The 12,141-nt window shown below is 40.2% G+C and overlaps 1 protein-coding gene across 2 annotated transcripts in view; it reads left to right on the top strand.

The window, feature by feature from the left end:
* c23h5orf22 (chromosome 23 C5orf22 homolog) overlaps positions 1-9,400 on the top strand; it is a 30,581-nt gene extending 21,181 nt beyond the window's left edge. For both annotated transcript variants that reach the window (XM_047354548.1, XM_047354549.1), the window contains exons 8-10: positions 3,992-4,058; positions 8,669-8,808; positions 8,893-9,400. In XM_047354548.1, coding sequence (XP_047210504.1) covers positions 3,992-4,058; positions 8,669-8,808; positions 8,893-9,049 — 364 coding nt within the window. In that variant the 3' untranslated portion in view covers positions 9,050-9,400. The remainder of the gene's footprint in view (positions 1-3,991; positions 4,059-8,668; positions 8,809-8,892) is intronic.
* Positions 9,401-12,141: the final 2,741 nt, after the last annotated feature.

The raw sequence follows: 12,141 nt of genomic DNA, 5'->3' as shown, positions 1-12,141 counted from the left end.
GGTACAATTTGCAATGTCTAAAGGTGCCACATTCATCTGTTCAAACAGCCATATGCAAATATAAACAGCATGGGGATATCTAGGCATCATACTGTTCAGAAAGGGGACAAGGTAACAAAAGCAAAAGACCAAATGAAGACACTGACTGAAGCTGAGAATTCTATCATCTATTATCCACAATTCCAGTACTAACACTGGATGATTAGCAACTCAGAGAGGAAGAAGCCATCACTCCAAAAACATTACTGTTGACAATGAACTCAGAGACTTAGACCTTAATTTCTAGAGACGTGTCCTATGGTGTAATAAAAATAACATTGAATACTAACTATTGTAACATTTTGAGTAAAAAAGAGGAATTTTGCAAGTCTGACAACTGCATCTCAACTGTAAAGTATGTGGCTGGCAGGATCCTGTTGTGTGGATGTTTTGCCGCCGAAGGGACTGGTGCATTTCACAAATAGATGACATTATGAGAAAAAATACTGAACCAACATCTGAAGACATCAGTCAGGAAGTTAAAGCTTGGCCACTAATGGGTCTTCCTAAAGAACCATTACACTAAGCGTACTGCCAAATTACCTTCAAAGTGGCAAAAGGACATCAAAAGCCCACTTTCCACCGAAAGGAGGCTTAATTGTTCAATTAACACAATCCAACCTGATTTTCTTTGTCAGAAACTCCAGAAGACTCAGGTGGAGGCCTCAACAATCTCCTGGATCAAAGACTACCTGACAAACAGACCACAGTTTGTGAGACTGAAAGGTTGTGAGTCTAACCAGGTAGTCAGCAGCACAGGAGCACCACAGGGGACTGTATTCTCACCATTCCTTTTCACTCTGTACACCTCAGACTTCCAGTACAAGACAGACTCCTGTCATCTGCAGAAATACTCAGATGATTCTGCAGTCGTGGGGTGGATCAGAGATGGACAAGAAGCTGAGTACCGGAAGATGGTGGACCGCTTTGTGGCATGGTGTGGAAACAAACATCTCACCTTGAACGTGACTAAAACAAAGGAGATGATTGTAGATTTTAAGAGAAACAGGAATAAGTCAAAAACTGTTTCCATCATGGGAGAAGAAGTGGAGGTGGTGGAGGAGTATAAATACCTCGGTGTTCACCTGGACAACAGACTAGAGTGGATATGCAACTGTTAAGCCATCTACAAGAAGGGACAGAGCAGACTGTACTTCTTGAGGAAGCTTAGGTCCTTTGGTGTTTACACCAAGATGCTGCATATCTTCTATAAGTCTGTTGTGGAAATGTGATCTCTTCTGCCATCATCTGCTGGGGTAGCAGCATCAGAACCAGGAACTTAAAAACGCTCAACAAGCTGATAAAGAAGGCTGGCTCTGTTCTGGGGACTCCTCTAGAACCTCTGGAGATCATTGTGGAAAGACGGATTCTTCATAAAATGAAGAACATTATGGAGAACCCTGAGCCTCCTCTTCATGAGACTGTCCTACAACAACAGAGTGTCTTCAGTCAGAGGCTTCTTCAGATCTGCTGTAAGACGGAGCGCTACAGGAGATCCTTCCTGCCCACAGCCATCAGCATCTACAACGGCTCTTTGAAGAAACCTTCATAATATGAGCTATAACAACATTTAATTACCCTTTGGGATTAATAAAGTATTTTTGAATTTGAATTTTGAATTTGAGTTAACACGCCTGTTTTTCTTTGATTATCACCAGGTGAACTCATTTTGGATAATTACAAAACAGTGGAACAGGATGGCAGGATCACTGGGAGACTGCATCCAAACCTGGAACTGTAGTCTCTCCTCCTGCAGAGCCATGTGCATAAAACTATGAAACATTTTAAATATTAAAAAGCTCATACTCCACCAAGTTATGTTTATATCTGAAGACAGTCTTAGGGAAATGTGTATTTTTTTATGTACATGGAAAAGTTAAAGATCTCTGATCATCAGCGCTGCATTAAAACATTTGTCCTAAATAACTGTGGCAAAACAGTTTATGATTAATGCCTATAATAACTTAAAATGTCACAAATATCTGGTGAAAAATAATTTTGTTTTATTTTCGGGTACTTACGGTTATTCACCACATACCTACTAAACGCTTTATATTCACTTTCAGCCGCCACAAACAGATAAAAGTTAGCAGGAAATCCAGGAGGATTGACTGCTACAAATCTCTTGACGCGATGCAATCTGCTGGGTTTCTTTAGATAGAAAAACCTTTTATCCAATTTGAATAAATAACTGAATCTGACTGCACTGTTCAATGGTTAGGATTAATTGGAATGTATGTGCCTGAGATTTGTGAAGTGCCTTGAGACAACGTGTTGTGAATTGGCGCTATATAAATAAACTGAATTGAATTGCAATCCCAGAGTGCCAATCCGAGATCAGGCAGCAGTCAGTGGGGAAGTCCCAGTCCAGCCGCCCGGTTAGCTTAGCTTAGTTTAGCAGCCAGACCAGCCTGTAAAGTAGAGCTCTGCTGCTCTGAAAATGTAGGCTCATTCTTGATGAACTGGCTGCTAGACGATGTTTTAAGGACTACTTTCTCGCTTAAAACATCTTAAAACTACTTTCTGTATAGTAACCTTTGCCATTACTGTTGCTGCTGGTGCCATACCTCGCTGCACACAGCCCCTACCCCCACCCCTTGCAAGTACCGGGGGAAAGCTGAAAAGACCATGTCCAGAGTAGGACCATTTTCTCGTGAGAGTAAAGCCCCGGCAAAGTAAATTTGTATCGAAACAAGACCTGGGCTTTACAAAGCCTTGGCCTTTCTACAGGCAGTGGGAAAGGGGCTAAAGTCAATCTTTGAGTGGCAATCACAAAGCCTTGGTCTCAGGCCCATATGAAATTCATGGCCAGAGCTGAAAAGGTGTGTGTAAGTAAGGCAGATTATAGATAGTAGAACAAAATAAGGCTATGTGTCTTTTTATACAATGTAAATTAGAATTATTTGCTTTTGTGTAAGTTTTTCTACATCTGTGTTTCTCGCCCTGGTCCTAAGGGCAGTGTGCCCTGAGGACACTCCCCTTAGGAAATTTCATATTATCTGAAAATGTGTGAAAAAACTTTGCAGTCACACATTAGAAAGTAAACACATGTTTAATATGCCTGCGCATTTCTTATCTTCAACCTAATAGATAGGCAAAACAAGTTTATTTGTACAGAAGCAATCTGTAGCAAGAAAAATAAACTAAGAAAAGTAAAAACTCATGTTTAATCACAAATATAAACGAATGGATATCCTGGTGTACACAGATCAGCTTACATTTGTGTAAAAACCAGCTTGTTTGGTTTATCTTGGTTATTAGCAGGTCAATATGCTGTTCCCTTCTGTGGTTATTCAAATTTGGCAAGACATTTTTTTAAGTACAGCACATTGCCTCTCAATTTGAAAAACAGTTCTGCATTTCTTTTTTTTGTCAATTTATAGAAATGTTAAATATATAAACTGTTTTACCTGTAGCTGAGCAGTAGTCTGGGCAAACTATTTGTATCTTATATATAAATGCACCAAAATGTACTTGTGTTTTCATAATGTTGCAAATATAGATAAATAAGCCTATATGTTCTGAATGAGACAACTCTACTTTTGATTAATCTCTCTCTTGCATTGATATGGAGGGAAAAAAAGCACTTGAATCCGATTTAAAAACCCAGAAAATTTACTTTCTGACAACACTTAAACACGGCATGTGTTTGTGCCTCTCTTTAAGACATGACAGCGTGACAAGGTCTAAAATCACTTTGGGCAAATATAAGCTTGTGTATGTAACTTAGGCCTTTCACTCAATAATTCAATTGCAGTTCTATTCCAAGTTCTTAGCTTGCTCCATTATATTTTCATCTCAGTGTTAAACTGAGGGACCAAGATCTGTGCATGCATGTTGTATGCCACACTGCTGCATCCTTAATGTCATCTCAACACTTTACGTATTTCACAACTGTAAAAAGCACTATGCCTGGCTAAAAACAGTGTTTCATTTTCTTTATATCCTTTAGCATGTCTTCATTAGGCCAACTAGTTTCCAGTTTGAAGGCAAGACATTCTTCACCTGACTATGAAATGGTAAGCATAAGAAAATTGTAAGAATTCTCTTGTCTACACTATACTGCTGTCAGCCTAAAGCTGCTGTTCCTCACCTTGCCATTTTGCAATACCTATAAAACATGTTTTACATGGCTTTAAACACGAAAAAATGAAAAGCACTTTGTGAAACATTAAGTGACTTCCCATAATTACAGTCTGTGTGTTGCTGATGAATTAGTCTTGGAACTTGGTATACCTTCAAACAACCATTCCAAATGCAGTCAGATAAAACATTATTTTAAGAAAATAGTATTCCAGAAAATGATTTGCTGAATAAAACCAATCTTATGGATGACTAATTCTCAATGGTGTTTAATTGGCTGTCTTTATTTAGTACAATATTATTTAAGGAAATATTCAAATAATATTCAAGGAAATATTATTTTGAATAAGAACCATCAACCTTTCAGGATAAATGATCCTCAGTGGTGTTTAATTAGCTATCACATTTAGTAAAATAATATTTAGGGAGATATTAGTGTGTAGATTGGAAGCTAACAACCTTTCTAGATAAATGATTCCTAATGGCCCTCACATGGTGACGAGGAAGTCTATGGACTCATATGATGGCAGTGAGTCACGTGTTACCCCTAACTTGACTGGCGTTAGCCGTTAGTGGATTCAGCTAACAAAGGAAAGTCTTTAGCTTCCTTAAAGTCAAAAATGAACCTTAAAACACCATTAATACAAAGATCAAACATGCATAAGCATTGACAGTGTGTTGTAGCCAATCTGCATTTAAAAACCACCCTTAAAATAGTTGTCTAAACTTTAAGTGCTTGCAGAATTTTACATTAAAAATGCCAAATTAAAGAAATAAATTGACATGTCTCTGAATAATTTGCAAGGTAAGTAAATCATACATACCAAAGCATCGCTGTGGTTGCCAAACACTCAACAACTCAACTGTCTGGCTGTCAGTAATCAAACCTCTCTCTACCTGAGGACAAGGTAACCACTCCTATTACTTCCACAAAGCTGGATGGTCTTGCAGTCTCTCGCATTGCTAGTTGTGCGATGCATCCAGCTGTCACCTATATTGACTCTTGTGATGGCATATAATCTTGTTGTCATATTGTCTTCATCAGGATTGTCTCTCCAGATAAATCTATGAAGGTGCATTTTGCATTCTTCCAGCCAAACTAGTCCATGCATTTGTTACTTCAAGGCTGGACTATTGTAATTCTTTACTATCAGGATGTCCACAAAATGCAGTTAAAAGCCTTCAGCTGATTCAAAATGCTGCAGCAAGAGTTCTGATGAAAATTAAAAAGAGAGATCATATTTCCCCTACTTCAGCTTCCCTTCATTGGCTCCCTGTTAAATCCAGAATAGAATTTAAAATTCTCCTCCTCACATATAAAGCCCTTAATGATCTCGCTCCATCATACATCAGAGATCTGATTGGTCCATATGTTCCTAACAGAGCACTTCGTTCTCAGACTGCAGGTTTACTGGTGGTTCTTAGAGTCTCTAGAAGTAGAATGGGAGGCAGATCCTTTAGTTATTAGGCTCCTCTCCTGTGGAACCAGCTCCCTGTTTTAGTCCGTGAGGCAGACACCCTGTCTACTTTTAAGACTAGGCTTAAAACGTTCCTTTTTGATAAAGCTTATAGTTAGAGTGGCTTAGTTTATCAGGGAGGGAGCCTTCCTCCCTCCCTGTTGGATGGAGTAAGGGGGAGTCCGGTTTAGCCTAAACCGGCTCAGTTATGGTTGAGGTGCAAACACACCCTCCATTTCTGCTACCTGTATGACCCCTTCTCTTTTCCAATGATTATAATCAGTCTGACAGAGAGAGGTATCCAGATCGTTGTGGTTTTTAGTATAACAATGACCATCAGTGGGACCTTTGTGGGTTTTCTTGAAACGACATTGTTGAAAATAAGCGCCGTTTAACTAAATAATCTGAACTGAAACTTTCTGTGTAGTTATGCTGCTCCAATTTTGCATTATTTGCTGTTATTTCAGCTTTTAACTTTGTTCTCTCTTTTTACTCTTTCTAGAAGCTACACCTGGCCTGACTCTGTGTCTACCTGTGACACCTTTCTGGAGAGGGGCATCATCTGAGCTTCTGCTGGCAACAACTTAATGCTCACCTTCTACAGATGATCCACATGACCCTGTCTTTTACTGTTTAACCCTTTCTCTCTCCTAGACATGGCTACTGACTGAGCTTCTACTGTGACTAACTCTATGTTCTCTCTTTCAGACTAACCTTGAAAACTGGCTCAAAGTTTATCTGTTCTTTCTTTCTAGGTGAAACGACTAAAGGAGCTACATCCATTAACATTTACTTTTCCTTCCCATAGAAAGTACTCCTGGATCAGTGCTTCTGTGTTCTTTTTGTGTCTCTGCTCTGTTCTCTCAAACACCCAGTCGGTCGTGGCAGATGGCCGCTCACACTGGGCCTGGTTCTGACAGTTTCTTGATTACTACTGGGTTATTCACTACACTAGAGTTTCCCAGTTCAGTCAGATCTTTCAGAGCTTTATCTACAGTCTGTATCAGGTCGATGACTTGTCTTGGCTGATTTGCTTTCAAGGGTGGAATTTTCTCCAGTTCTTCTAGGATTGCAATGGCAATTTTTGACTTATTTCCACATGGGTTTTCAAAGATTTCGAAAATCTTATCAGCTGTGTTGTATGATGACAATGTGAGATCCTCTTAATAATGCATCATCAACACTGTTTAGCAGTTGCACTTTTTTTTACCTCAGCGAATCCAGATGGCTCTCCTTGTCTTTGAAGGATTTCCCAGTCCTTGGTCCACCTGTGATATTCCCTTTTGTTCCCACTGTAGATGGGAAGTGCTATTGGTCTGATCTTCACAATAGGTGAGGATGGTACAATAAACAAAGTGAAATAGATCAAATTCAAATCCATTCTTCAACAAACACATTTGATATAGTCATAGGTTGTCAGAAACTTGCATTCAATTCAATTCAGTTTTATTTATATAGAGCCAATTCACAACAGATGTCATCTCGGGGCATTTCACAAAGGGTTATGAATGGTGTGGGGTTGTTGGGGAGGTTAGAATAAACTACTGAGTGTTAGAGTTTGGCCATTTTAGATTGGGCTGTGTGTAGGGGTACTAAGTAAAATAATAAACTGATAAAGTTTGTCCACCTAGAGCCCACTGGTGGCCATTGTTATCCTAAAAACCACAAGGATTGCGAGTACCTGTCTGTGTCAGACTGATTATAATCATTGGAAAAGAGAAGGGGTCATACAGGTAGCAGAAATAGAGGGTTTGTTTGCACCTCAACCACAACTGAGCCAGTTTAGGCTCAACCTGACTCCCCCTTACTCCATCCAACAGGGAGGGAGGAGGCAGAGGTAACAATAATTGGCAAATATTGTTTCCTGTTGCATTATGTGAAAGGTTGGTAACTTTAAAATGGGCAAAGTCAATTCAATCGAATCATACAGATTTCAAGTCAGGTATATGCATTCCAATTAATCCTAACAATCAAACAGTGCAGTCAGATTCAGTTTATTCATCCACAGAGGAGGACAGAATCATTTTTTACTTACGTGTTTTTAATATATTAAAGAGGTGCAAAAAAATAGAAAGTGTTACCTTTTAAGCCTTTAATGAAAAATCCGATGCCACATAGAGGGTTACGTCTAACTGGAAATGACAGCTTTGCAGCAGTTCATCTTCTTACAGCAACATGTCTTATCAATGTAGAGTTGAGACAAACTGGTTCCAACCACTGTGGTCAAACGGCAACACCAAAGCCTCTTGTGCGTTGGTAGATTCACAAAAGAATGTTGTTCTGAAAATCCAGGGGAAACTAATTTAAATGATTGATAAAGCTTAGAAAACCACCAAATAAGGCTTAAGTGAACACAACATAATCGAATACCTTAAAAAGGGCCGCCGGGAACAAAACCTGGGTCCAGGCAGTCTCACACCCAGGTGTTGATCAGTGTTATTAGAAGCCTATTATTGGGGTTTTGTAGGTCTCTGCTGCAAAAAGGTCAATGACTCAAGACATCTATACCTGCACAGAGACAACGTAAAAAAAAAAATGTCAGGAAGCGGAGAGGTGTCTGCATGATTCATCATTGAAGCTTTCTGCGACGTTGAGTGCTACAGGTGACTGTGGCTCAGTAGGAAGAGTAGTCGTCTTGCAATCAGTAGGTTGTGGGTTCAATTCCAGCTTCCTCCTGCCATATGTCGATGTGCCCCTGGGCAAGGCACTTAACCTCAAGTTGCCTACGTATCGGTGTATGAATGTGAGTGCGATTGGGTGAATGTGGCTCTAGTGTAAAGCGCTTTGAGTGGTCTGTATGACTGGAAAAGCGCTATATAGGTTCAGTCCATTTACCATTTACACCAAACAATCCACTGAGTGCAACAGTGAAAACAGGAAGTGACAAATACGCTTTACCATGCCTCCTCTAATGTTACCTTTATATATGACCATATTTTACATTGTCTACATACTAGAAATTATAAACTGTGACAGGCATGGACAATCAGTAGGACAAACTGAAACTGTAAAACCATTTTGCTTTCTGCCCTTTTCTTCCGGTTTTAATGAAACTTTTGCCTACTTTAAACCATCACCACATGACTCAGGTTCACCAGGCAGGCCTCACCTGTGACTCAATAGAGCTGCCACATCACATCAGCACTGTGGAGGAGATTGATAGACTGATTTCTGCTGTGCAGCTTGTCCTGAAGGCTCTTCCCACTCCCACTCTGGTGACTATGTCCAGGTAAACGTACACACCTAAAATCAGTCCCCAAGACAGGATTGGAGAGATGAGGAAAGAGGTGTAAATGTCTGTTTGTGTTGACAGGTCCAGTCTGGATGAATACTGCCCAGCTGAGCAGGTGGATTTAGTTCAGAGCAGAGTTCTGGCTGTATTAGAGGATCTTTATGGTGACCTGGATGTGCATAAAGACTACAACAGCAGCAATAACGATGGGCAGGACTGCCGGCCAAGGACTTCTTGAACTAGCACACAAATAATTAATCTTTTATGAAGGAAGTGTTTTAACAGTTCTAACACAAAAGGTCAAAAACTTGGTTCTCCTTTCACCCTTTTTGTACAGTTTTGGTCATTTTGTCCAAGTTTTGGGCACAAACATTTACTGTATTTTGAGGGACATTTTGCACCCTCTTTGACAACTGCTGATTTAAAGTAATTTTATCTGATGAGCTCATAATCTACTGTAAAGTAATGTGGTTTTATGAGTTCAAAAAAACATTGTATTGGTTTGATCAAGGGTCATAATCTGTCATTTTTCAACAGTTAGCAGCCCCAAAGCAAGATTAATACAACAATCTGTGGAAATACGCTCCAATGGAGAATTAATTTTGTTATATGTGGAATATGAGCATATTTGTCATTAATTACTTAATTTATCAAGATGCTTAGTGCATATGTAATTAACAGTTTTTAGGTGGTTGAAATGAAATGGCAATAGGTGGGAATAAACCGGGTGTAGAAATTGGCAAAACAGCAGATTGACCCAAACCTAAGAATTTTGCACTATTTGTATGTTTTGTTAGAGAAGGTTTATATTGATTTTTGGCTTACATACCAATAGAACTATACATACTGCCCATCTCATGGGGGGTATGTCATGCTGTTCAAAACGTATCCGAAACATTACGCATTAAGGTAAAAGTTATATTAATTAACTGCATTAATGTCATTCAAATGCAACATACGCTCACCGGCCACTTTATTAGGTACACCTGTCCAACTGCTCATTAACGCAAATTTCTAATCAGCCAATCACATGGCAGCAACTCAATGCATTTAGGCATGTAGACATGGTCAAGATGATCTGCTGCAGTTCAAACTGAGCATCAGAATGGGGAAGAAAGGTGATTTAAGTGACTTTGAACGTGGCATGGTTGTTGGTGCCAGACGGGCTGGTCTGAGTATTTCAGAAATTGCTGATCTACTGGGATTTTCACGCACTACCATCCCTAGGGTTTACAGAGAACGGTCCGAAAAAGAGAAAACATCCAGTGAGCGGCAGTTCTGTGGGCGCAAATGCCTTATTGATGCCAGAGGTCAGAGGAGAATGGCCAGACTGGTTGGAGCTGATAGAAAGGCAACAGTAACTCAAATAACTACTCATTACAACCAAGGCATGCAGAAGAGCATCTCTGAACGCACAACACATCGAACCTTGAGGCGGATGGGCTACAACAGCAGAAGACTACATCAGGTGCCACTCCTGTCAGCTAAAAACAGGAAACTGAGGCTACAATTCACACAGGCTCACCAAAATTAGACAATAGAAGATTAGAAAACTGTTGCCTGGTCTGATGAGTCTCGATTTCTGCTGTGACATTTGGATGGTAGGGTCAGAATATGGCGTCAACAACATGAAAGCATGGATCCATCCTGCCTTGTATCAATGGTTCAGGCTGGTGGTGGTGGTGGTGTAATGGTGTGGGGGATATTTTCTTGGCACACCAATTGAGCATCGTGTCAACGCCACAGCCTACCTGAGTATTGTTGCTGACCATGTTCATCCCTTTATGACCACAGTGTACCCATCTTCTGATGGTTACTTCCAGCAGGATAACGCGCCATGTCATAAAGCACGAATCATCTCAAACTGGTTTCTTGAACATGACAATGAGTTCACTGGACTCAAATGGCCTCCACAGTCGCTAGGCCTGTGGTGGAACGGGAGATTCACATCATGGATGTGCAGCCGACAAATCTGCAGCATCTGTGATGCTATCATGTCAATATGGACCAAACTCTCAGAAATGTTTCCAGTACTTTGTTGACTGGGGGTCCAACCCGGTACTAGCAAGGTGTACCTAATAAAGTGCCTGGTGAGTGTATGTGCGCTCCAAGTTCCTCGGAGCCTGAAGAAAGCACGTGTGAGAGGTACATTGGTTGACTTGGCTGGAGCAACAGAGGACCGGAATGGAACAGAAAATTGGAGTTGTTCCGTAATTTGACGGAGAACGACTGAGAGCAGGTCCATCGACAGTGACGTTCACATTAATTATGGAGAATGTGGAACCGCTCGCATTAATTAACATAACATGGAGTTGCTCCGTCAGTCGGAACGGAACAGAGCAGGAACGGAGCATGTGGAATTCTTTCGCCTCCCTCTACAAACAACTGTAGCAGCTGCAGGCAAGAAGGAGCCGGCGATGTTGGTTTTTCAAAATAAAGCAAATTTTAAAGGTATCGTGATATTTAAATTTCAAACTCTTTGATTATGGTTAGTGTATTAAAAATTAACATAACGAATGTATTAAAAAAATAAAATAAAAACTATTGAAGGTGTGGCGGCTTTTATTTTGCCGTGATGAATTACATGGAAACCCTGATGTGCATTATGAAGGCAAAGTGTCATCAGTCAGAGGCTTCTTCAGATCTGTTGTAAGACAGATCACTACAGGAAATCCTTCCTGCCCACGGCCATCAGCATCTACAGGTCCTTCTCAAAATATTAGCATATTGTGATAAAGTTAATTATTTTCCATAATGTCATGATGAAATTTTAACATTCATATATTTTAGATTCATTGCACACTAACTGAAATATTTTGGGTCTTTTATTGTCTTAATACGGATGATTTTGGCATACAGCTCATGAAAACCCAAAATTCCTATCTCACAAAATTAGCATATTTCATCCGACCAATAAAAGAAAAGTGTTTTTAATACAAAAAACGTCAACCTTCAAATAATCATGTACAGTTATGCACTCAATACTTGGTCGGGAATCCTTTTGCAGAAATGACTGCTTCAATGCGGCGTGGCATGGAGGCAATCAGCCTGTGGCACTGCTGAGGTCTTATGGAGGCCCAGGATGCTTCGATAGCGGCCTTTAGCTCATCCAGAGTGTTGGGTCTTGAGTCTCTCAACGTTCTCTTCACAATATCCCACAGATTCTCTATGGGGTTCAGGTCAGGAGAGTTGGCAGGCCAATTGAGCACAGTGATATCATGGTCAGTAAACCATTTACCAGTGGTTTTGGCACTGTGAGCAGGTGCCAGGTCATGCTGAAAAATGAAATCTTCATCTCCATAAAGCTTTTCAGCAGATGGAAGCATGAAG

Source organism: Girardinichthys multiradiatus, chromosome 23 (assembly GCF_021462225.1).
Source record: "Girardinichthys multiradiatus isolate DD_20200921_A chromosome 23, DD_fGirMul_XY1, whole genome shotgun sequence".
Taxonomy (NCBI): Eukaryota; Metazoa; Chordata; class Actinopteri; order Cyprinodontiformes; family Goodeidae; genus Girardinichthys; species Girardinichthys multiradiatus.
Note: the sequence above shows the minus strand (reverse complement) of the source record. Positions and strands in the feature narration are given on the sequence as shown.